The sequence below is a fragment of the Vulpes lagopus genome, chromosome 3, assembly GCF_018345385.1.
Source record: "Vulpes lagopus strain Blue_001 chromosome 3, ASM1834538v1, whole genome shotgun sequence".
NCBI classification, from domain to species: Eukaryota; Metazoa; Chordata; class Mammalia; order Carnivora; family Canidae; genus Vulpes; species Vulpes lagopus.
In genome coordinates, this window is record NC_054826.1 from 101,716,285 (window position 1) to 101,742,948 (window position 26,664).

General features: G+C 49.3%; 1 protein-coding gene across 1 annotated transcript in view; it reads left to right on the forward strand.

The window, feature by feature from the left end:
• The window catches only part of MMD2 (monocyte to macrophage differentiation associated 2), a 47,767-nt gene extending 27,923 nt beyond the window's left edge, over positions 1-19,844 (forward strand). Inside the window, exons 3-7 of the mRNA XM_041750912.1 lie at positions 1,437-1,597; positions 4,742-4,816; positions 11,659-11,760; positions 12,502-12,571; positions 16,248-19,844. Coding sequence (XP_041606846.1) covers positions 1,437-1,597; positions 4,742-4,816; positions 11,659-11,760; positions 12,502-12,571; positions 16,248-16,451 — 612 coding nt within the window. The 3' untranslated portion in view covers positions 16,452-19,844. The remainder of the gene's footprint in view (positions 1-1,436; positions 1,598-4,741; positions 4,817-11,658; positions 11,761-12,501; positions 12,572-16,247) is intronic.
• The last annotated feature ends 6,820 nt before the right edge of the window (positions 19,845-26,664 follow it).

The following is a 26,664-nucleotide window of genomic DNA, read 5'->3' on the forward strand; positions in this document are numbered from 1 at the left end:
GTGAGTTGCATTTTGGGGTGCTGAGAGGGGGTCCCTTTCAGGTGGAAGGGAAGGCAGTCCTTCACCCTTGGAGAGAGTCAACATCTCTATTCCATGGCGATGTCCCAAGTGACGACAAGTCCTCTGTGGCTCTTGGAAGAGTGAGTAGGATCTCAAGGGAAGGCCATTTGGGTACATTGGACTCCGGTGCTAAGCATGCCTCTTTTGCTCTATGAACCTTCAGTGGCTCCCTGGTAATCTGGACTTCATAGCAAGCTCCAAAGCAGGTCTTAGCTCCTTAGTTGGCCCACCTCCCACTGCCACACCCTTCCTCCCAGTTTCCAGCACTTGAATGCACTGTTTCCTGGGTAGAAGGTACACCTGCATGCCTTGGCACATGCCATTCCCTCTCTCTGGGATACTTGCCGACTCCACCTCAGTCTTGCCTAAGAAATCCTTTTCTGGGCAGTGTACCCTTCTGAGAATAATGAAAGATCTAGACCCATGTCCAGTTCAGTAGCCACTGGCCCCTTGTGGCAATTGCACACTTAGAATGCAGCTCGTCTGTTGGAGATATGCTGGGAGTGTGATATACACACCAACTTGGGAAGACTTAGCATGAAAAACAGGATGTAAAATATCTCCTTACTGTGTTTATGTTAATTACATGATATTTTGGGTATATTGGGTTGAGCAAAATATAGTATTAATTTCACCTATTTTTCCTTCTAAAACCGCGGCTACCAGAACATCCTAAATGACTGGTGTGACTCACATTACAGTTCCGTTGGCTGCTGCTGTCATAGAACCTTCCTCCTGAAAAAGTGCTCCCAACACACAGATCTAGGCATGCTTTTAGAGTTCCCCTGCCCCCAGTGCTTTGGAGAGTTCTAGACTCCTCAAGGGCAATGATGGAGAAACCAAGCTGTGAAGAGTGAAGGGTTTTTTAGGTGGGCGTGGTGGAGTGGGCTGTTTTCTTCAGAAGGCGCTAGCTTCGTGTGCAACCACACAAGTGTGAGGTGGTGTGAGGTGCCTGGGGACTGCGAGGCTGGGCTGTCAGCCGATACAGAAGTGGGGGCAGTGACTGGTGATGCTCCTTGAGGCAGGAAGCTTTGGTGTCTACCACAACCTTCTCTAGAGCCGTGCTGCCCAATATGGTAGCCTCTGGCTCCGTGGGGCTGCTGAAATTGAAACTAAAGTCAATTAAAATGAAATAAAATAAAAAATTCAGCACTTTACTGCATAGTCATGGCTCAGGTACTCGGTAGTCACAGGTGTCTAGGGGTTCCCATGTTGGACGGTGCAGGTCTAGGACTTTCCCACCATGGAGGGAGGCACTGTTGAGTGGTGTGGGTCTAGAGAAGAGGGTGGAAAGTGGGTTCTGGGAAGCTTAGGGACTCTGTACTTCCCTGGCCTGGAGGCTGGCCCTCTAGCACCTGTCTCTGTTCTGCTTCCAGCTCTGGATCATCCCCAGCATCCTTGGCAGCTCCAACCTCTACCTCCTGTCAGATGATGACTGGGAGACCATCTCTGCCTGGATCTATGGCCTTGGCCTCTGTGGGCTCTTCGTGGTGTCCACTGTGTTCCACACCATCTCCTGGAAGAAGAGCCACCTCAGGTGCCTCTGCCTCCCACGGGAGGGGTGTGTGCCAGGCAGGGTGACCAGGGCAGGAGGCATGCCTAGCTGGGCCAGGAGGGGTCCAGGGTGGGGACCTGTCTTTGTCTTGGCTGTCCGAAGGTGGGTCCCACCTGGGGAGACCATGTCACCCACATGAGCCTTGTTGGCTCACCTCTGAGAGGCCCAGAAAGTAAGCCCCCAGCCTCTGGTGGTGTTATGATGGGCCTTTGGAACTGTCAGAACCATCAGAATGACTGCCCCCCTTCTGGGAAACACCCCTACCAGTTCTAGGTCCTGTACAGATGTCACCCCTGGTCTTTCCAATAATTCTGTGGTGTAGCATTAGTCTCATATTTTTAAATTTTTGGTTTGCTTTTAATTTTTAAAAACACTGTGGTAAATACACATCGCATAAATTGACTATCTTTGCCAGGCCTAAGTGTCTAGTTCAGGGGCATTAAGCACATTCACATGGTTGTGGAAACACCATCATCATCTCCAGAACTTTATCTTCCTGAACTGAAGCTCTGTGCCCTTTGAGTACTTGCTCCCTATCCTCTCGCCCAACCCACCATCCTACTTTCTCTCTGAGTCTGACTCCTCTCGGGAGCTCACACAAGGCAATCATAGAATATCTGTCCTTTTGTGACTGGCTTATTTATCCAGCACAGTATGTTGCTCACTCCACATGGTAGGTAGTGTGTCTCAGAACTTTCTTCCTTTTGAAGGCATTAAATAGACATATTCTATTGTGGGTATGTAGCACATGTTGCGCATCCATGCATCCATCAATGGATACTTGGGTTGCTTCCACCTTTTGTGGCTCGCTTCTTTCACTAAGCATGATGTTCCAGGGCTTGTCCATGTTGCAGCACATGGAATCCCCGTCTTGTGCATAATGACACTGAAATTTGGAAGGCCATAGACCATGGGTCTTGCTCAAGATCACCGAGCTGGTCCTATCTGAGCCAGAGGTAATCCCAGGAATCCAGGGTCCCCCTAAATCCAGGGATGCCCTGTCCCATTGCAGCAGCTGCAGTGATACCTCTTCCCCAGATTCAGTGCCTCCCTCACCCCCGGAAACCCCATGACTCTGCTGTGTCCCCCCTTCCTGCTTCCCATTCTTGCTCTCCCCATGGGTCTTTCTTCTTCCCCACCGTAGGAGTTTCTTGTGGCTGCCGTAACCAATTACCATGTACTGGGTGTCTAGAAATGACAGGATTTCTTCTCTTGTAATTTTGGAGGCCAGAAGGCCAAGATCATGGTGTCCATGGGGTCATCCTCCCTCCAAAGTCTCTAGGGGAGGATCTGGCCTCTTCTGGTTTCTGGCAACCCCAGGGTTCCTTGGCTTATCCTCCAGGGTGCTTGTGTCTTCATGTGGCCTTCCTCCCTGTGTGTCTCTTTGTCCAAATATCCCCCCTCCCCTTTCCTTATTAAGACAGCAGTCATTGTCATTGGGTTTAGTGTCCAGTTAACCAGTGGTGTGACTGTGCTGGCTGTCCCTGTCCTCATCTGTCACATGGTGAATGAAACTAACAGTACCTACCTTCTAGGTGGGATTAAAGAGCTAATGTTCTAAATTGCTTCGACTAGTGTTCTGGTCATGTCACATGCTCTATATATGCTAGCTGCTGTTGTCATTTTTATTTCTAGGAGGATGTGCAGTTAAACCATACATAGGATCACTGGTCAGTCTTGTTGAGGGCTGAGGTTTCCTGGACAGAATCACTTTATGTTAGTTATCTATTGCTGTATAATAAATTATGCTCAGTCACAGAGGTTTTCAATAATAGGAAACCTCGATTGCCTCTCAAAGCTTTGGAGAGCCAGGAATTCAGGGGCTTGACTGTGTGGTTCTGGTTCAGATCTCTTGTGTGGTCCAGATGCTGGCCCGGTGCTGCTTCCATCTGAAGGCTTGACTGGGGCTGGAGGAGGGTACTTTCAAGGTGGCTTCCTCACGTGGCTGGCAAATTGGTGCTGGATGTTTGGCAGATGCTCAGTGATTCCCACATGGACATCTCCACAGACACATGGCTCCTTTCTCCCAAAGTTAGCATTCCAAGAGAACAAGGCAGAGGCTCTAATGTCTTTTCTGATCTGGCCTCAGAGATCACACACCATCATTTCTGCAGCCCTCTGTTGGTTACACATGTTGTTTGTCTTATTCATCACGGGAGGGGCTACACATGGGTGTGAATACCAGAAAGTGGGGCTCTTTGGGCATCATTTTGGAGGCTGGCTACCACACAGGGCAGATATATTGAAGCCTACAATTTGCTATGCAATGCGAGGTCGCAACAAAAACATTAATGTTTATTGAGCACTTCCTGATATGCACTGTGCTAAGTACCAACTCACTTAATCCTCACAGTCATCCTGTGATAGGCTGGTATTCTAACCACTTGACAGAGCAGAGAGTTGAGGCCAACAGTCAGATGGTAAGGAGCTGGTTCAAGGTCATACAGTCCCTAAGTGGTAACACTGAGATTCGAACTCAGGCCTTCTGGCTCCAGATCTGGACCTGAACCAGAATACCAGGACCCAGAGGATCTTTGGGGGAGGTGGGCACATATATAAGCTCATTGGTTTTAATCACCAAATTATTTCATTATATGAAATCTTTTGAAAAGCCCAGCATATTAAACTGAAATGCAGAGATGCCTGGATGGCTCGGTGGTTGAGCATCTGCCTTCGGTTCAGGGCATGATCCCGGGGTCCCGGAATCGAGTCCCACGTCGGGCTCCCTGCATGGACCCTGCTTCTCTCTCTGCCTGTGTCTCTGCCTCTCTCTTTCTGTGTCTCTCATGAACAAATAAATAAAATCTTTAAGAAAAATGAATAAAAATAAAGCCAAAATGCAGAGTTCTACAGGTGTAAATGTCAGACATTCACCTTTCTGGGAGAAGGGGGTCTTTGAAGAAACCTATAGGGTGTCCCCATTCAACCTCCAGAGTGCTGGGGAGCCTGGTTTGAAAATCACTGCTCTGGGCACTCACAGATGGGGAGCCTGAAGCCTTGGGGTGGTGGCTGGACAGAGGCGAGTCAGCTTCAGGCCCCTCCACACCTGCGGGGAGGCATGTTTGTCCCAGGGTGTGGCTCTGGGGCCCTAACCCTGACCCTACCCCTATGCCTTCTCTGCCCCAGGATGGTGGAGCACTGCTTGCACATGTTCGACCGAATGGTCATCTACTTCTTCATAGCAGCATCCTATGCACCCTGGTGAGTACCCCTGTGCTGTCCCTGGGGAGGGCTGCCTTCCTCTCTTCGAATTTCTTCTTATATTGGCTGGGTAATATGTTGATTCAGCACAGAATAGTGTAGGTAAGAACATACCCTCTGCCCATTCTCCTTTTAGAAGCAACTACTTATTACCAGTTTCTTCTGTATCTTTCCAAAGTTATTTTGTGCGAAAAGAGTGAAAGTGTGTGAACATAATATTGTCAATTTTTTGGTGTTCATACTTTTCCTATTTTTAATACAAAAGGAAGGATACCATTCAAACTGCAATTTAGTTTTGTTCTCTTAGTAATATCACTGAGGGCATGTCTCCCTATCAGTGCATTGAAGATTTCCCCACTCTTTTTATTTTTCTGCAGCAGCATAACATTTCCTGGCCATCCCCCATTTATGGATATTTCTGGCATTGGGATGCTCTGTCCCTTGGCTAGGAGAGGCTGTGTTGCGGTGAAGCCCCTTGCTTGTGTATCATTTAGCACATGTGCGTGAATTTGTTGGCTCAAATAGTATGAAGCTGCTAAGAGGCAGCCTTTCCTGACCTCCAGAAATGGCAGCTTCATATGGTTGGAGCCTGATCTTTGGGGGATAGATTAGAGACTTGATTTCTGGGCGGCAGAGAGTGAGCCTTTTATTTGGTTAAGTGTTGCCAGGTCACCATCGGTGTATCCGTTTTAAACTCCCCCAGCAAGTGACCTAGAGTTTTCCAACTTGATTTAGTAATAAATCCAGAAAGTTCTGGAATAAGGAAACACTCAGCTTCACACCACATTCTAAAAGCCTGGCGAGGGACGCCTGGGTGGCTCAGCGGTTGAACATCTGCCTTTGGCTCAGGGCGTGAACCCAGAGTCCCAGGATCGAGTCCCACGTCGGGCTCCCCGCATGGAGCCTGCTTCTCCCTCTGCCTGTGTCTCTGCCGCTCTCTCGCTCTCTCTCTCTGTGTGTGTGTCTCTCATGAATAAATAAAATAAAATAAAATAAAAAAAAACGAAAGAAAGAAAGAAAGAAAGAAAGAAAGAAAGCAAGCTGTTGGGCTCACATTTGGTGAATGTGTATTATGTGGCCAGGTGGTGCTGGGGGTTGGGACCCCGAGGGTCTGGCAAGTGGAAGGGTGTCTGTGACAGGACAGTGGTGGCATGGTAAGATGGGCATGTGTGCATGCAGCCATGGGAGCTCAGAGAAGGTGCTGCTGTGGTGTGGGGGCCTTGGGAGGGCTGCCTGGAGGAGGTGTGCTGCTCTGAGAAGCACGTGTGCTTCTGAAGAGTGAGGAGCCACAGAAAGGTTTGTTCTGTTTTTGCCTAGGAAATTTCTATTTTTGGCCTTCATAAGTGGGGCCTTCTCTTTCACTGTATCTGCTAATAGATGGGTCTTTTTTTTTTTTTTTAATTTTTTTTTTTTAATTTTTATTTATTTATGATAGTCACACAGAGAGAGAGATAGAGAGGCAGAGACACAGGCAGAGGGAGAAGCAGGCTCCATGCACCGGGAGCCCGACGTGGGACTCGATCCCGGGTCTCCAGGATCGCGACCCGGGCCAAAGGCAGGCGCCAAACCGCTGCGCCACCCAGGGATCCCTAGATGGGTCTTTTTGTATATACAATGACTGTTGCTTTTTATTTTTATTTTTATTTTTTTATTTTTGACTGTTGCTTTTTAAATACATTTAAGAGTGCTGGTAAGTGCCTTCAGCTCAGGTCATGATCCCAGGGTCCCAGAATCGAGCCCCACATCGGGCTCCCTGCTTAACGAGGAGCCTGCTTCTCCCTCTCTCTCTGCTACTCCCCCTGCTTGTGTTTTCTTGCTCTATCAAAAAATAAATAAAATCTTTTTAAAAAAGTAAATAAATGTTTCATGGAGGTTGGCTATACCTAGAGAGCATGCGCAGTCTTAAGTGTACATCCCAATGAATTTCTGCACACAGCAGCCAGCACCCAGATGAAGCAGAATATGTCCAGCCGCCTCGTACTCCTCGTCCCCTCCCCTCAAGGTACCCACAGTCCTGACACCTGTCGTCAGATGATAGTTATGCCTGAGTTCTTATTTCATGTTAGTGGCATCCCCGTTCTTTTGGATTTGGATTTTGCTTCTTCCGCATAGCATATGTCTGGAGAGACCCATGGAGTCATCCATCCTCCCTGCTGGACAAGGTCCTGGTGACCATGCCTTGGGTGTCCGTGCTCCTGTGGCAGGTGTGGCATGGTATCCACATCTCATACAAGGGTAGAGGTAAAGGGAGTATAGATGGGAGGCTGTTTGGTCTATCCTTAGGGGTGATGGGGCTTTGAAGCAGGATATTGAGGTGATTTTATTGTTTGGAGGCAGAAGGGTGGCTGCCTTGGGAGCAGGGAGGTGTGGGCAAGGCTGGCACAAGGACCTAGGGAAAAAGAGGTGGTAGCCCAGCCCCTAGGAGTGGCCAAGGCAGTTAAGAGGAGACAGGGACAGATTGAAAAGACACTTGCAGGCAGCTGAGTAGAGTGACATATGGAAGGTGGGAGGAGGCAAGGGGGCCAGGGTTTCTTGGGCAAGCCTCCCCCTGAAACCAGCCGTGCTGCTGTCTGCCTGCGAGATGCAGGCACATGCAAGCCCCACGCCTAGCTGGGCTTTGGGAGAAGAGGTGACTTGCTTCTATTCCCAAAACTGGTGTGCTTTTGGTCATCGATGCCAAGGGGGCAGGCATAAGTCTGGAGGTGTCTAGAATAAGCAAGGTCCTGGAGGTGTGGGTACGTGGGAAGCCACTGGAGCAGGCCAGGAGCAGCAGAGAGAAGCTAGGAGCCACAGGAGGGACCTCATTCCCTGTGGCCACTTGTGGGTCCCACGTGTGCCCTAGGCACCACCTGCAGTTGGCAGGGACCAGGTAATGTCAGGTTTCCCTTGGGACATGACTGAATACAGTCAAGTTTTGGGCTCAGCTGCAGTAACTCTCTCTCTCTCTCTTTTTTAAAGATTTTATTTATTTATTCATGAGAGACACAGACACAGAGAAAGGAAGAAGCAGGCTCCATGCAGGGAGCCCGACGTGGGACTTGATCCCGGATCCCAGGATCACGCCCTGGGCTGAAGGCAGATGCTCAAGCACTGAGCCACCCAGGTGTCCCAGTAACTCTCTTTGACATGGATTTCTAGAACAATCCTCCGTCTGTCTTGCCTTCTGCTGATTTAATGCCTGGGTTTCTAGTCTTTATGCCTGGCTGCGGCTGGCTGGGCTTGGGCTCTCTGTCCCATGCCGGTGTCTGAGGATGGCCCTCCTGATGGGACTTAGGGTCTCACAGGGAGCACAGATGTTGACTGTCCCAATACTGACACAGGAAATGAGTCACAGCTGTGGGAAGCTGTGGACGAGGGGGGGCAGGAGATGTACCCTGGTTTATGAGCCGTTTTTAGGAGGAAGAATTGGCAAAACATGGGGGTTAATTGAATGTGGAGGAAACAGAGGAGCTTGGGGACCAGTTTCCTGGCTGGCTGGGAGAATTGGAAGAGGGGACACCATAGATCCTGTGGTGGGTATTTTTCTTTGAACGGCTCTGGTTCTCACACCATTTTCTGCAGAACCCCTGAGGTTTCCAGAGGACCACGGAGGGGTGGGGGTGTGAATGACTGCAGGTTCCCCCATCCTTGCCTCAATCAGAAAACCTCACTTTTTAAATGTTTGCTTCTGGTAGATTGGACTTACGTGTAAGATTCCTGCATACAATCTTTACTTTATATGCTGCATACAAGCATATAAAAGATGCTTGAAATGCTTTGGCACCATAGAAAGACAAGAGCAGAAATATTTATTTGAAGTTCAGCTCATGTTTTGTGGGGATGGGGTGTTCATTTTTTTTCTCTTCAAGTCAAGTTGAAATTCAGCATAGTATTTATATATATATATATATTTTTGAGATTTCCTTTATTTATTCATTAGAGACACAGGGAGAGAGAGAGAGGCAGAGACACAGGCAGAGGGAGAAGCAGGCGCCGCCGGAAGCCAGAAGGAGCCCGATGTGGGACTCGATTCCAGAACTCTGGGATCACGCCCTAAGCTAAAGGCAGATGCTCAACCGCAGAGCCACTCAGGCATCCTGAAATTCAATGTAATGTTTTAGAAAGAAATATTACATGTGGTTCGATGCTCCCTCACCTCCATCCCAGCCTGTCCTCCTATCCCTTCCTCTGCCCACCCCCTCCATCCCATTTTATACTTGTCCTCCTACCCATTGGCCAATTTTGCATCTGTTTGGAGAACTATTTAGAATGCTCTTTCCTGATGGTTCTTCTGGGTAATGAGTTGGTTATTATTGTTTATTTTTTACCTTTAAGCTATCCAGTATAAATTAACTTATTTATAATAACAATTGGACTCTGAGCCAGTTGCTTTTTGGGGGCAGGAGGGCAGACAGACTTTTTTTTTTAGAGAGTGAGGAAGAGCAGGGTGAAGGGTAGAGGCAGAAGCAGACTCCCTGCTGAGCAGGGACTCCCAATGTGGGGCTTGATCCCAGGACTCCGGGATCATGACCTGAGCAGAAGGCAGATGCTTAACCAACTAAGCCACCCAGGTGCCCCCAGACAGACGTTTTATATAAAGTATTCTCATTCAAGAAAGCCACTTCAGGGGATGCCTGAGTGACTCAGTGGTTGAACATCTGCCTTCAGCCCAGGGTGTGATCCCGGGGTTGGGATCAAGTCCCACATCGGGCTCCATGCAGCGAGCCTGCTTCTCCCTCTGTCTGTGTCTGCCTCTGTGTGTCTCTCATGAATAAATAGATAAAAACTTTTTTAAAAATTTTAAAAAAGACACTCCTGAAAAAGAGCAAAAGGACCCTCCCCCCACAACCACCGCCATCATTAACTGTCCCTTTCTAGATGTAACTCCTGCTACCACTCAACAAGGGGCTCAGATTGGAGTTCTGAGCATTGACGTGTTTCTCTTCATATAATACAGTCCTGTTATGCTCTGCTCAATCCTGGCACACCTAACAATATGTCTTGTTGTATGCACCTAAGTACAGATTAGATTGTCTTCCTGTTTTCCAAGCTGCTATGACTATACCAGAGGACAGTGTGTTTGGCAGGGTGCAGTTGGAACACAGAAACCATACAGTGATTTGAACACCAAAAACTTGGTATAAAGGATTAATAATGGGAGATTGGAGTAGGGGAGAATTGATTCATGAGCATCAAAGACAAATCTAGGGAAGCCAGTAGTGGTGGAGATAAGGGACAACTACCACCAGCCCCACCTTCACCCAGGGCAGAGCTCCTACCTCATTGGAAAGAGCCTGGTCTTTGCCCACGGGATGACAGAGCAGCTGCTGAGGGTTTGGTGGGGGTGGGGTGGCTTGCTGGAAATCACCCCTCTTGGGTGCCGGGAGAGGCCAGCCACGGGAGGTCCTGAGCTTCCCCACTTGTTCTGTGCCAGGGAAGCTGCTGGTTGCTGGTTGCTCCTGGAACTAGCAGCCAGAGACGCGCCTGCAGGAGCCTTAGAGCATTTTGGTGCAATTCAGTTATGCAGACACTGCACAGGGTGGAGGCCAGGTGGCCTGCTGGACAGGAGTCCCTATGCGGGGGCCCCAGTGTGCAGGTGTGTGGGGCTGCAGAAAGGGTGCAGGAGCAGCCACCTGGCCTGGGGCACAGGCCTGCACTGTCCAGGACCTGAAGCTGTACCGCCGCTGCTGCCATCACCTAAGTCAACAGCAAGAGAACACGCCATGGCCAAATGCCAGAGAAAGCCGCACCTGCAGGCACCTGCCCTGGGAAACAGCCCTGGCCACGTAGCTGCGGAGAAAAGCCTGCTCTGCAAACGTCATGGGAAAACCGCAGGAACCAGGGAGGAAGAGCCTTTCCTCCTGCAAAGTCTCTTCATTTTACTCCCCTGACAAAGCTCAGCATCGTGCCTCGGCCAAGGAGGGATGTGCGAGGCCCAGCTCCGTTACCTTGGGGCAGGCAGAAAGGGTGAGAGGCAGTCATTGATAACCAGCACAGATGGATGCCATCCCCTTCCCCTGCTGGTAGACAAGGGGTGTCTTCCTGCTTTCCCCGATGGACCCATGCCGTGATGAATGTCCTTTCCTGTGCCTCTGGGTGAGAGTACCAGACAGCCTTGACTTGGCTGACCCCCCGGGGCCAGAAGGACCGGGTCATGGGACATGCATACCTTGGGTTTGGTAGATTCAAGCAGATGGGGGGCACCTAGGTGACTCAGCAGTTAAGCGTCTGCCTTTGGCTCAGGTTGTGATCCCGGGGTCCTGGGATCGAGTCCCACGTCGGGCTCCCTGCATGGAGCCTGCTTCTCTCTCTGCTTGTGTCTCTGCCTCTCTGTGTGTGTGTCTCTCATGAATAAATAAATAAAATCGAATTAGGGGTGGTGGAAGGGGAGGAGGGCGGGGGGTGGGGGTGAATGGGTGATGGGCACTGAGGGGGACACTTGACAGGATGAGCACTGGGTGTTATTCTGTATGTTGGCAAATTGAACACCAATAAAAAATAAATTTATTATAAAAACATAAAATTAAATTTAAAAATGAATAAATGAATAAATAAATAAATAAAATCTTAAAAAAAAAAAAAAAAGAGTCTGCCAGATTGCCCTCACACAGGCTTCACACTCCCGTCCACTTGAGATGCTCTTTCTCTTCATACTCCTACAGTATCTGTTTGGGAAATTTCCCTCTAATCATTGCTTATTGTTCTCAAGACCCGGTTTCTCGGTCTCCCCATCTGGCTTTCCATGAGAGCCCACGTCCCTGCTGTGGGGCCGCAGGGCACAGGGCTTCTCTGGGGTCAGTCTTCCTGTGAGGGGCTGGGTCCCAGCAGGCCCCCCTCAGGCTGTGCCCTTGGCTCTCTCCCAGGCTGAACCTTCGGGAGCTGGGGCCCTGGGCCTCCCACATGCGTTGGCTGGTCTGGATCATGGCCTCTGTGGGCACCATCTACGTCTTCTTCTTCCATGAGCGGTAAGCCAGGGATGGGGGGTGGGGGGAGTGTCATGGGGTGGGGGCTGGGCTTCCTCTCTGCCCCTGGGGAGATGACAACCCAGGATGACCCCCTGAGGCATGAGGGTACAGCTCTGCCTAGCATCATGGGGTTCAGGCCCATGGATGGCCACCAGGGCCACAGCCTGTAGGGTGGATCTGAAGAGCGTTTTTAACAAAGGCCTTGTGGGTCATGTGTTACCCACCTTCCCTAAGCTGGGTGGTCAGGTGAGGGGGAAAGGTTGCGAATACCTTCACTTCAGTCCTGCAGAGTGAGAAAAGAAACAGAGCTATAGAAGCCAAAGGGAATAAGTGACCCCTGGAATCTGCAGGGACAGCAAATCAGTGTCAGTTGGTTGCAGCCACTTGGATGTATGGAGGGCGGCTGCCTGGACCCAGCAGGAAAAGGTGCTAGGGTCACCTAGCAATGGCTGCCCCAGGCTCGAGTGTGGCATGCTGTACTCAGCAGTGGCAATCCTGGCCTGTCATCTCATCGATGGAGACCCAAGTCCCAGAGGGAAGGAGATCCACCCAGGGCCACCCAGCTCTGCCAGCACCTGCTGGGTGTCAATGGGTGAAGTCAGAGTCCAGGAGTGCTGGGCAGAGGGTGGAGTCCTTCTCACTCTTTTGGTTGGGGTGTCCCTCCTACCCAGAACGGGGAGCTGTACGCTGTTCCTCATGGGGAGGCTGTCCCGAGGCCCAGATGGCTTGTCTTCCTGCCAGGTACAAGCTCGTGGAGCTGCTCTGCTATGTCATCATGGGCTTCTTCCCTGCCCTGGTCATCCTCTCAATGGTAAGTCCCACCTGCCCAGCAAGGGGACTCCCAGCTGGCTGGAGGGACCCAGCGTGCCTCTCGGGATCACTGTGTCCAACCCCCTCCTCTGGCACATGAGGAAACCGAGGCCTGACTCTGCCTAACCTCCAGCGAGCTGTGTGACCCTCCCGGCTTCAGCCCTCCTGTATGTTTAAGGATTGAATAGGAAAACCCATGGGGGGGATTAGGATGGTACCTGGCACATAGTAAGTACCCAGTCACTAAATTAAATCTGTGGTAATAACATTCTTGGCCATAGAGGCAGAGTCAGGGCTCTGGACTTCTGATTACCTGCTTTGGTGTCTGTAAATCCTAAACTGCTTGTCCACACCAGAGACCAAGCCGAGAAGGGGCACCTTCCCTATATATAGTCTGAGCCCTTACTAAGTGCAGGGGGCCTACCCACAGGATCTTACTTCCTTGACCCAGGTGTCCCTGGAGAGGGACATGATGTCCTGTTCATGACATTCAGGCCAGCCCATGTGCATGTGCAGCCCCTAAGTGGCTGAGCCATGATTTGCCCCCATAACATTGACTGGCGACTAGGATGGATCTCAGGTGTGGCCCCCCCGCCTCCCCCCGCTGTGAGGGGCAGAGGCCAGGAAAAGAAGAGGTGGGGGGGCAAGTGTGGAAACCACATCACCCCTCCCAGCCTCCTTTGTCCTGTCAAGTGGGCACAGTAAACTCACCTGCCTGGCACCCTCCCTAGTTTATTTATCTTACACTCTTATTGGCAGGTGGTAAGATTATACATTGTCAAGTCTACCACGTGTTTCGTCTTTTTGAAAAATTTTATCTTCTTTATTTTTTTAACTCTAAGTGTTATGGTTAGGAAAGTCTTCCTTTCTTTCTTCCTTCCTATGGTTAGGAAAGTATTTTCTCCTGTTTCTGTTGTGGATTTAAACTTCCCACCGTGGTTTCTCCTGGACATGGTAATTTGTCCCCAGACACCTAGCCAATGATTTCAGTTACCTGCCATTTAAACATGTTCCTTTGACCACATGTTAAATTCACACATATATGTGTGAACACAATATTTCAGTTCTGTTTTGTCCAAGGGCCTGTCTCTATTCTGGCACTAAACTGAGTGAGCTAATGTAGCTTAATTATGTTTTATTTATTTATTTACAGATTTATTTTTTTATTTGAGAGAGAGAGAGAGAGAGAGCACAAGGAGAGAGAGAGGCAGAGGGAGAAGCAGGCTCCCTACGGAGGAGGGAGCCCCATGTGGGGCTTGATCCCAGGACCCTGAGGTCATAACCTGAGCCAAAGGCGGACTGTTAACTGATTGAGCCACCCGGGCACCCCTATCTTTAAATTAAAAAAATTTTTTGATGTATATTAAATATTACATTATACAATTTATGACAAATATTTTTTATGACAAATATTTTTAACATTAAAAATTTTTTTAAACATCTAAATGTCTTTTTAAAAAATTAAAAATGTATGAAGTACAGTAGAATAAATATTACATGTATCATTTATATTAAATATTTTTAATTTTTAAAAATTTAAATTTATTTAAAAAATATTACGAATTCAACTAAATATTACATTGTAATGTTTTGAAATCTTAAAACTATTTGTTTAAATTTACTTTTAAGTTTTTAAAAATTTGGGCACCTGGGTGGCTCAGTGGTTGAGTGTCTGCCTTTAGCTCAGGTCATGATCCTGGGGTCCTGGGATCCAGTCCTACATTAGGTTCCCCACAAGGAAACTGCTTCTCCCTCTGCCTATGTCTCTGCCTCTTTCTGTGTCTCTCATGAATAGATAAATAAATAAATTTTAAAAAGGTTCTTAAAAATTTTATGAAGTACATATTACATTATATATAGTAAATATTTTTAAAATTGAAATATCATTTAAATTTATGTTAAAATTTTTAAATTTTATTAATTACACTAAATAAATACTAAATTATACACTATCTGTCCAATCACGTATTACATACATTTAAGGACATATATATACTTATATATAGTAAGTGTATATTTAAATACATAATCACTGCAAAAAATAAGTCTGAACATGTGTGAAAGAGCCAAAGCCCCCTTCCACGTCCTCCCTAATACAATGCCCCAGCTGTAACCACCACTCAGTTTGTTGTATGTCCTTTTTATTTATTTATTTATATGCAAATCTACGTGGATATGCAGACATACTGAATTATTTGTTCTTCTACGAAAATAAGGTCACACGAAATGCGCTGCTCTGCAGCGTGCTTTCCTCACTTAGCACGTGTCGTGGGTGTATCCTCATGACAGTCACTTGGAGTAATGCATGCCTCTTAAGGCAGTTGTGACGGTGGCACAAAGGCCCTCCATGCGGTGCCTTGCACCTAGCAAGTGCTAGGAGGCTCTAGATATTCCTAATGTTGTTACTGTGTAATTAATATGTGAGTACAATGCTCTGGAGGACTGAATGGATCAGTTAGTGTCCACAGGGACAATGAAATACTATGCAGCTGTTCAAAAGTTGGAAATGTCTCCTGCCATGGGTTGCAGACTAGTCCCCCATAGACCAGTTAACCCAGTGTGGCGTTGCAGCATGGTGGGGATGGTGTGAGCCCATCTATCTAGAATGATCATTTCCTATGCATCATTATGTACAAAGTGCATATGGCATGTTGCTCATGGAGAGAACATTTCTGGAAGGATACTGTTAGCAGTGGCAGCTTGTAATTCGTGTACAGGTGGACCCAGGAAGACAGGGGGTGGGGGATGGTATGATGGCTCTCATCGGGTCTCTGCCATTCCCTTTAACCACCAATTGCTCAGGTATTAATACTGCTCATCTCTGATGGCTAGGGTGACTCCTTTTTTTCTTAATATTTTTTGTTTGATTTCTCTAAAATTCTTTTCCCTGGACATATATTCCTTTTTAAAAATTGTGATAAATTATACATAAAAATTATGATTTTAACCATTTTCAGTATATAGTTGAGTGGCATGAAGCATATTCATGTTCTCATGCAGCTGTTACCACCAGCCATCTCCAGAACTTTCTCATCACCCCAAGCTGAATCTCTGTTCCCAGGAAACACTAACTCTCTGTTCCTCCTTCCCCAGCCCCTGGTAACCTCCATTCTATTTTCTGTCTCTATGGATTCAATGGACACCAGGGACCTTATCTGTGTGGGATCCTACAGTATCTGTCCCTTTGTGTCTGGCTCACTCCACTTAGCATCATGTCCTCCAGGTTCATCTATGTTGTAGCAGGTGCCAGATTTCCTTCCTTTTTAACTCTTGAGCAATAATTGCCCACAGTATGAAATAACATGAATAACAATTTGTTTATCCATTAATCCATCCCCAGACATGTGCCTTGCTTCCACATTTTGGCTGTTACAAACCTGGATATACCAGTATCTGTCCACATCCCTGCTTTCACTTCTTTTGGGTACACACCCAGATTGTATTAATTTTTAGAAAACATATGCTATAAAATAGTCTTTGAGATTTTGGTAGACATCAATAACATTTGAGAATTAATTTTGGGAAGAATTAATATGTGTCAAGACCTTCTACCCGGGAATCTGGGCTGGCTTTCCCATCCATGTTTCTTTTTGTTTTGAGTATGTGGGCGGGGATTGTGGGGTGCTCCCAGCCTTGCTGGCTGCTCCTCTGACTTGTACCTTTGTCCTTGCCGACAGCCCAACACCGAGGGCATCTGGGAGCTGATGACCGGAGGGGTCTTCTACTGCTTGGGCATGGTGTTCTTCAAGAGTGACGGGAGGATCCCCTTTGCTCACGCCATCTGGCATCTCTTTGTGGCATTTGGTGCTGGCACCCACTACTATGCCATCTGGAGGTACCTGTATCTGCCCAGCACTGTGCAGGCCAAGGTGTCCAAGTGAGGTGGCTCCGATGCATGGGGCAGAGCATCATGAAAAGCATTTCAATGAACTTTGGTTCAGAGCAGTGCCCAGGCCCATCTGCATGTCCACGGGCAGAGTTTTCGATGGGTCCAAGGCTACTTCTGGTAGTAGCCAGAATGTCCTTAGGGTCCCAGGTGAGAAAGAAAGCATTTAGTCATTTTTACAGAGGATAAATTAACCCTGCAATGTGTTTCTATTCTAGGCAAGTATTTCCTAATACAACCAACATTAACATCTTCAGAAAAGGGAGAGACATTGTCCTGGCAAATTGGGGGACCTTGGGCCAATAGACACTCTTTAGGGTTCTTATAACTCTGTTAGGGAGTTGGTGGATTGTTTGTACCCCGCTGGCCAGGGCCTCCTCTGCTACCAAAGTCCTGGCTGGGGAATTGTGCCCTGTTCAGGGAAAGTCACCCAGCCTGTAGATCAGGGATGGTGAATATCCATGACCACAGCAGACATCACCAATCAAATGGAGCATGGTGCAGTATCAGTATTCTTCTCCAGGAGGTGCTCTGGGCAGCCATGACTTATCAACTCAGCACTTAGGATGGCCCTTCTTAGCCTTTCCTGTCTTCTGTGCTCTGCAGTGGGATCATGACTAGACCAGTTAGAAGTCTCCATGTAGGGGAGCATACTTATCTCCTGACACTATGCCTGAACTCCTTCTCCCTGTTGGGGACACTCCTGGAGTGGGGCAGTCTGGGGACAATGAAGGGAGACCTAGGCAGACAGCTCGAGGAACCCCTGGCCTTCGGCTACACCATAGCTGATTCTCAGTACAGAGGAAGAGTGGTTGGGGATTGGGAAGTGGTTAGTTGGCCAATTCATCTGCTGAAAAATCCAGAGAAATGATCAGAGCCTTTCCTTTGGGGGGGGGGGGCAAGCAGATCCCAGGAAATTTCTCACCTGCTCCAGATTTAGGGCTTGTGATGCCAACTTTCGGATTCTTGCTTGGTGCAAATCATGGCCTTTAGAGGCTCCTCAGATGAGCCCCAGAAGGAAGGCAGGCCTTGGCTAGTTTGATAGGGATCTGGGCAGAGTGTCCCCAGTGTTGGGATACCCCCACCTCTGAAGCTCCTAGTAGCCCAATGACAAGACTTCTGGGGACCTGTCCTCATAGTGTCCTCCCAGGGTTGGGCTGTCCACTCTGTACCTGGCACGTGGCTATTTACTGGGGAGGGGATCCAGGCCTAGCTCCTGATCTGAGTGGGAATCTGGGAATCTCTGAATCAAGCATCTCTCAAGGTAGACAAGCCTCAGCCTACAGCTCCCAATCAGAGTTGGGTGAGCCAAGACAGGATGCCTTATGCTTAGTTCTAGTACATTCCAATGTATTTCAGGGTTCCAGCATCTGGAATCTCATGTACCAAAGCCAGTATTAAACCATCCGACACATTCCTCAGACAGGCGGGTTCTGAGCTGGCAGATGCTTTGGGGGTTGGCGGTTAGCTTTGTCCTCTTGCGCCTTGTGTGCATGCATGTGTGCGTGCACTCCCAGCCCCTGGAAGCCGCCTTCATCTGGTCTGCCCACCGTCATTTGGGGTCAGGGTTGAAGGTTGGGGGGTGGGGAGAGGAAGCTTTGTGGGGGAGGGTCCCCGAGAGAAGGGCTTTGCCCACAGGCAGGGACACTGTGACAGTGTGGGAGGGTCCCCTAGAGAAGGGCTTTGCCCACAGGCAGGGACACTGTGACAGTGGGGGAGGAGCTCTTGTTAGCTATGGGAAACCAGTCAGGAAATCTCTCAGACCATGGCACCAGCACCATGCCAAGCTGACGTGAAAGTCCTGTCATTGGGGCACTGATGAGAACCAAAGCCCTGTTACAGGACCGGGCCTGGGTAGCCTGGGACAGGGACCTGGGTCTCCTTTAGTGACTCTGGAGCTTAGCTCCTTATGTGACACCTGCATCTCCTCCTGCCCCCTCCTCTTGTCTACTCAAGCTTGCATTTTCCCCAAGACAGCCTGCCCCTTTATGCCCCGCAACTTCTGAGATGCTGGTCCACCCATCTTGTTCCTACTCATCCTTCAAAGCTCTGCTCAGGCATTAGTGTCGAAGGACTTCTGACCTTCTCTGACTCAGGTGCTCCCTCCTGCTTCCCACCACCCTCTGTGCTTACCTGCGCCATGGCTAGAAGCTCTGTCCTTCATCATCCTGGTCCTTGCACCTGCCCCCCAACTCAGGAGCTCTTTAAGGGAGGAGCTATATTTTGCCGGACTTAACATAAAATCTGGCTTCTTCTGTTTGTGAGGGCCAATTCCTTAACCTTAGCTATAGGCTGGGTATAGTAAGGTACCTTGCAAGGTTGCTTAAAGATGTGGTAGGATGACAAATGTGAAATACCCAGCCTGGTATTTTAATTAGCATCCTTAATTGTCCACTTGGGAAGCAACCCTTGATAATGAGATGACACTCTCCTAGGAGTGTCAGCTGCACTGCCCAAAGGAGTGAATTACGAATGGTGGGATTTCTGACTATGGACAGGCTGGTAAGGACACTGTTTTGCACTGCCCAAAGGAGTGAATTACGAATGGTGGGATTTCTGACTATGGACAGGCTGGTAAGGACACTGTTTTGTTGGCCGTGGCCACATTCCTTCCTTTTGTTCCAATTTAGGTGGTTTCCCATGAACCCTTTCTCTTCCTCAACATCATTTGTGAAAGTGAGTTTCCCAGCATTCCATTTCACCCAAACCCAGGCCCTGGCCTCCTCCAAAATGTGTCAGAGACAGTGCAGGAAAGGGAAAGATGTTCCTAGGCCAGTCCCTGCTGTGGGTAAGCATCCTGGTCTGTGCACTGGGCATGTGGGGTAGAGAAGGCAGGGCACTGGGAATTCAAATGCCAGCTCTCTCTTCCTGGCCACCTTTGAGGCTGTCATGTGCCAGGATGATCCATCAAAGTGGCTGTCCTGCCCCAAGGAGCCAGGGAGGCGGTCACCAGGCCTCTTTGATATTCTGGGCACTTCAGTAGCTGCTCCTGAGTTAGGCAGGCACTGTTGGGCCAGGGTGAGGGGTAGGAGCTGGCAAGAAGTGAGGATGAAGGCAGGTTCAGGAGGCTCTCACTGGGGCAACTGCCTCCCACTGCTCAGCCAGGCTAGAGGACAGGCCTGGAGGTGACAACTTGCATCCTCCATCCATTGGCAATCAACAGGGCAAGCCAAAGCAGGTGCACTTGCTGGTGGAGGCCTGCCTGCCAGCTGGCAGGATTTCCCTGACAGGCCCTGAGCAGAGCTTGCCGAGGGCTGTCCCTGGGGCCAGTAGCCTCTCCGGCCAGGGGACTTTAAGCCAACATCACAGACCAGAGCTGCCTTTCTCTCTCTCTTTTTTTTTTTTTTTTTTTTTGCCTTTCTCTCTTGATTGGAAATTGCACATATGGTAGGAGCAGGGCTGAGCATCCTTCTCTCCATCAGCATCGGGCTCAGGCCGGGGACTATCCCAGGACAGAACTGGGCAGGGGTGGATGCAGGATGGGAGTTGTCAATGGGACTAGGCTGAGGTCCTGAAGCCATACTAGTGGTGGGTGGGGGCCTCACACAGTGGGATGATGTACAGGGCTTCCTGAGAATGTTGCAGTCCTGGGTTTTCGGTGCACCAAACTCTTTTCCGTATTTGTCTGCAAGAGCTGAAGTGCTCTGAATGTTTTCCCACAGCTCTGCTGAGCACCTGCATTTGGGTTCAGGCCTCTGTTGGGAAGCAGGTGTTGGGGAGAGCTAAGCTAAGAGGGGCAGGTAGAGCTCAGAGGTCTGGGAAATGAACCTGGTGACTTAGTCAAGAAGGCACTTATCACCTTTGCCACCATACACTGTGCAAGCAGGTGCTGAAAGGTAGGTTCTGGGAACCGCATCATGGGGTCCTGAAAGAACCTGTGGCAGTCCCAGCAGCCAGGGCCACACGAGTACACTGACACATGAGTACACTCACAGGTATGGTGCACAGCAGGTGTGAGGAGAAGCAGGAAGCTCGGGAGGCAGAGGCTTACCGAAATGGTGCCCTCCTGGGGGCCAGGCTTTGTGCTGTGGCTTCATAGATGCTCTGTCCATGGATTGACACAGTCCCCTCTGCGGGGTAAGGATTATTAGCTGATCTTACAGAGCAGGAAGGCAAAGCACAGAGAGGTTTGGCAACTTCCCCAAGGGGACCCAGGATCTAACCAGCAAAGCAAAGCTTTGAAGCCAGGACTATCTAACCTCCAAGTGTCAGGTCCCATGGCCAGATCTCCTGTTTCCAAGGACATCCACTGCCCCCAAGTCTGTCTGCCAGGGAGGAATGCGGGGCTGAACATTTTTAATGATTTTTTTTTTTTAAAGCACTGGTGTGTAGCATTTGCTGATTTCCATGGTGTAAATGCTCCTATGGCTGATTTCAAGCTACCAAGTGACATCACTGAAGATATCTTGGAAAGGGGTATGCATCTCTGGCCCTCCAAAGCTCGCACAGGCCCACCTGTGCCCCACTGCTTCCTGCCTGTGCTTCTCACTCAACTGGCCAGGGATGCCCAGGATGCTGAGTTGTGAGAACAGACCAGCTCTGAGGGGTCCCTGTGCAGGGCTAGACCTGGCACTGAGCTGCTCGGACACTCCAGCTGCAGAGTCTGGAACCTGGAACCAATCAGACCTGCTCAGGGTCCAGCCCTACACAGACCAGCATGCAACCCTCTGCCATGTCCTTCATTCCCTCTGCCTCAGTCTCCTTATCTGTAAAATGGAAATGGCAGTCAGCCCATGGAGACTCTTTCTCTTGCTAAGTGAAGGGCAAAGGCCATTTTTGTGGAAGGAAGTCAGAACAGTGTTCTTGGCCCTAGGATTTGGCCAGGGAATCTCTGCAGAGGTTTGCTGAACCCCAGATCCCGGCTGCCACCCCCCTTGAATGGCTGAACCAATAGGTCAGGATGGCACTCTGGAGTCTGAACTCTGCCAGCTGGTTTGAACACCGGTTCTGGAAGCCCTCCTCTGGAGCTCATCTGCTTTGAGGCCATGCCCCACATGTTAGTGATGGGGTTATGGAGTCAGATTCCAGAAGACAGACTCATGTCCAGGAGTGTGGGCCCTAACCACAGTTCTTGCTTTGAGCTGTCTCTTTCTCACTTAGTTTCCTAGATTCACAGCACTAATACCCCTTAGCAGTCTGTGTCTATACACAGGCCATCCCTGAAATTGGGCTCTGTCGCTAACGTTGCATAAGCTCTGTCCCAAGCCCTGTGATTTACATCATCTTTATAAGCACTCTACGAGGTAGGTATGATCCCATCTTACTGATTTGGAGACAGGCTCAGAGAGGTTAAGTAACTCATCCAAGGGCACCTAGCTTATAAATGGTGGCCATGAGCTCTCCCCAACTCCACTATGCTCCCTAAAACACTGACAAGTCAATTTTAGGGTTTCCAGCATGTGGGTGGGAGCAGTTGAAATGATAGTGGGCTTCATGTTTTTGCTTCAGCTGGTTCATGTGCTCTGAACGATTATACCAAAGGTGTGAGGCTTCATTCACTAGCCCTGTGTTCAGGCCAGTGTTGGAGACATTGGCAGAAGCTCCCACTCAGGCTTTCAAAAGATGCTTATTTGGGAGAATGTGTAGCCATATGGCTCCCAGTGGCAGGGTGGCTGGGAGGACATTCTCTGGCCCCATGCTAATGCTTACCACAGGGACTGGATTCCCTGTAAAGAGCTCCAAGCCACAGGTCCCAATGGGACACCTGGCCTGTGCACAGGTGGCTGGCAGGAATCTGTGTATCCCAGACCCATCCTCTTTTATGATTGCTTTATTTGAGATGCAATGTGCAAGGCTGGGAGCCTGAACAGCATGGGCCTTGAATATGAGCCAGAAGGGGTGGGACAACTCAGTTTTGTACCCAGAGAGCAGGGATGAGAGCAGAGGAGCAACATGCCCAGGGCACAGAGCTGGGTAGAGCTGGAGCTGATGCCTTTCCCTCCCATGCCTCTTTTCTTTCCTGGGCACTGTGGCCCCTGCTCTGGGTAGAAGGCCATGGCAAGTCCTGCCCCCTCCAGTGACAGGATGTGCAGCCTGCTGCCTCTCTCACAGTCTGGTGGCACAGGTGGCATGGTTCCTCCTGGTCTGGCAGGGAGGATATACCAGCCCTTCCTTGTGATCTTGTTTTCCACATGTAGATGTGGTGTACCTGACTTCCTGCTTCCTGTGTGACTTTGGGCAGCTGACGTATCCTTTCTGGGCTTTCATCTGGTCAGCTGTAAAAGGAGTTGGTGGTCTTACTCAGCTGATTGTCAGCTGCTGGTCCATTTCCAAACTGTGCTGGTCAGGGATGGGCATGCAGCCCAGACGAGTGGGCTGGGCTGGCTTGACTCAGCATGGAAAAACCCTTCCCAGTTTAAGGCAAGGTCCCCTAGGGGAGCAGAGGGCTGTGGACTCAGCTCCTCCTAGGAACAACACTGAAACCTTCCTTCATGCATAGACACCTTTGATAGATCAGTGTATGGAAAATAAAGGCAGCCCAAATGGGCTGAGAAACACCAGACTCCATGTAGAGGAGTGCTCTCTGCATGGTAGCTATAAGGCACAGGTGGCTAAGTCAATTAAAATTAAATAAAATTTAAACTCGGTGCCTCAGGGGTACTAGCCACATTTTAAGTACCCAATAGCCACATGTGGCCAGTGGCTACCTTTTTTGGACAGCACAGATAATGACAGTCTACATCCTTCCAGAATGTTCCATTGGACAATGTAAATCAGTGTTTCTCAAACTTTTTGTCTTGGAACACCTTTGTGTTCTTAAAAACTATTGAGGACACCAAAGAACTTTTGTTTATGGGCTAGATCTAATATTAACATTCATCATACTAGAAATTAAAACTGGTAGTATTTCAAAATACCTATTAGTTCATGTAAAGATCAACTCATTACACGTTAACATAAGTAACATATTTTTCTATTAGAAATAACTATATTTGTCCAGACAAAAAGAGACTTAGGAGGAGGAGTGGCACTGTTTCACGTTCCTGCAAATCTGTTGAACGTCTGGCTTAACAGACCACCACAGGACTCCCCTGCCTGTGTTTGCACGAGCATGTGACAATCACCTGTGCCGTAGTGTCTGGCAACCTTTGCATGAAGGCAGGAGAGGGAAAGACAGATAATGTCATAGTATTATTGTGAAAACAGCTTCACTTTGTGAGCCCCTGAAAGGGCTTGGGGAGACCAACATTGTGGAGAATCAGTGATCGACTTTTCCCTCTAAACAGAGGTCACAAATGCCACACATGTGGTGAATATCACAGGCCAGCACTCTCCTCCTTTTAGCTTATTTTAGCTGAGCCTGGAGACATGGGCAGGGAGGCAGGAGAGGTGTGAGCAACAGTCTGGGACACCTGGTTGAGGGCAGATGCTGCATCTCCACTGCCCATGCTCTGTGCCCAGCCCACCATACCCAGTGCTTAGTCGGTGCTCCGTGCACATTTGTGGGGGTAGCAGGGGAGCTTGGTCTCCTCTTCCCAGGTTGGGAAGGTGTGGCTAGGGAGTCCCATGTATGCGTTGGCCCTTTGTATCCAGGTTAGACAGGTTCACAGCCATGGTCTGTGTGGACGCTGCCCTGGCCTTTACTCTTGGTGAGTCTGAACATCAGAGGACAAACCGGAGTGCTACTGAGAGGCTCCCCAGGTTTTCCCTAGTGGGTCTGCCAGCCCTGGACTTACAGAGTGAACGAGGCAGGGTCCCAGGGGAGACACACCCAGTCTGTATGGTGGTGAGCGTCAGAGTGACCTTTCAGGAGGGAACCTCAGACTCACCAAGGCTCATCTGTAGGGATGAGGGAATGCCTATCCCAAATTACAAGGATGGGAGATATAAAGATTTGTACCATAATATATTTAACTGTTCTTTCAATTCAAGAGGGATCTATAATTGGTCTAGATGTAGGTATCTCTGATGAGTATCTTTCCACATAAAGTTTTCCCCGAATAGAGTGGATTTTCTTAAGGCCACACTTCGACTTTGAGTCCTGTCTGTGCCATCCAGTGGTAGCTGTTCCACCTGCTGTCATTGGACTGAGCCTTCTCTACAGTTGGCTACTGTCCCTGGGGGGTCAGGGTATCTAGGGATCTACTGCCTGGGCACTGCCAAGGAGCTGGCTTATCTGAAAGATTTGGAGCAGGCAACTCTGGCATTTGGCATGAACTGTGGAGGAGCCAGGGGAGTACGTGCCTGTTCCTCAGGTGGTCTGATTGGTGGGGGGCAGAAGAGGGAGGTGTGGGCGGGGGAGGGGATGCTGCCTGCTGCATGGCTGCTGGCGCCTGCATGATGTCTAACGATGTCCACTGCCTGTGCGAGCCAGGAAGTCGTGGAGGTATTGGTGTGCTCTGCTTAGGGCACTCTGGAGACCAGTTGTTAAATATCCCGGGGCCTGGTAGCTCATTAAACTGAGAGTGGTGTGAGATTGGCCTTGATGGAATATTTACACCATAAGAATCAGCAAAAGGCTACAGATCAGAGCCTAATATTTTTGGAGAGCTATTTTACAAGCATGCCACTGCCTGCGGCCTGCGTACATCTTTCTGCATTCCACCCCCCACTTTATCAGTGTAACTGGCACTATACACACAGTTCCGAACATGTTCACATGTTCATGTTTTCATATATTTCTCCCAGTAAAACCTTGCAAGACAGGGAAACAGGCTGTTCAGAGAGGCTATGTGACTGGTGCAAGGTCATCCATGGTGCAGGGCAGGGCTGGAATCCAAGTCATGGTGCTTGGGCATCACATCCTCCTCCTTCACTGTCTTGCTCCCTGATTGCTGAGCTCTGGGGCAGGGGATGAGGCATCTCCTTAACATCCTCCCAGGGCCTTGTTCTCCAGACTTGAGCGATGCCATCCTTTGGCTGCTCAATCTCTGCACTCAGTTTTGCCTGAGCCTTGCGCGGCCTGAGGATGAAAGGCTGATGTGCTCTGCTCCTGTCTTTGGAAACTGGCCAGGGCTGAGACTGTTTCCAGGGGGCAAGGACACTGGAGCCCAAGGCCTTCCATGTGGCCCAGCCATCGAACCCTGAGCTGTAGAGTGGCCCCTCGTCACTGGGGTCCAGTGGGCAGTGGGGCTCAGCCACAACTGGTTATCCCAGGTCTGCATAGAGTCTCTGTCCATACTACCTCAGTTCACAGGTGTCCTAACAACCTTCTCTTTGCAAAATTGGCTTCGTGATGGGCTCTCAAACCCACCTGTACCCTCGTTGTGGCATTAGGAGGGGAGGTGCCACATTCCAGCCATGGCAAGTAACAGGAGGCTTACTTGTGCTTCCTGGGATCCCCCTGCCCCATCATGTGGGATTAGGCTGCAGGCTGTGTGGGTCAGCTGCCCTCCATTTATTCCCAGATGTTAGCATTTTCCAAACCTTTTTGATTAACACTCATCATCAGAAATACATTCTATACTGTGATTCCAATTTACACGTCCATCGCTGAAACAGGACCTACTTATGTGATGCACTAGGGTGCTTCCTACCCTCCCCTGTCCATCCTACCCTTTGTCACTTTTTCAAGTTGCTGGTTGCAATGCACAACACTGCTTTTATGCCTCATGAGTGAGTCTGAACCTACGGTCTGGAAATTGTTCTACTTGGTTCTGTCCTGGGAAGGCATGAGCATTGGTACTAGGTACTTAGTCGCTGTGATTGGGGAGTGGGGGGGTCAGCATGATGCTGTCTGCTCCTTAGGAACTTGGGTGCCCAAGGGCAAATGGGAACAGTTAAAGAGAAAGAAGTTAGGAGCTTTAGAGGATCTGGCTGCTCAGAACCCTGACCCCACTGAGAGCAATACAAGACCAGATTTTTGGGTCTCTTGTTTTGGTGATTAGCCCCATCTTCTAAGGGACCTTGAGGCAGGATGGTCCCAGAGACCTCAGGAATGTCTGTCGATGTTTAGTTCAGGCAGGGCTGGGAAGGCAGGAGGGAGACAGCGAATCTGTTTGAAAAATGAACGGACCCAATTTTGCGAGAACCATTGTGCCTCCAATTTCAAATTTTGAGCCCTGATCCCGCTGAACGGATCGTCCGCCAGCCCTGTTTATATCACCAGGTTTTACTAGGCATATTCCCACTCCTGTTGCTTATGAAGGCCTTTCTAGGAGGATAGGGGTAGGGGCGGGGAGCAGGAGCTCTGACTGTCACACTTGTTTTTCTAGACCTATTGTGTCTACAACATTGGAGACTGGCATCTGTGGCATGACTTTTAAAAA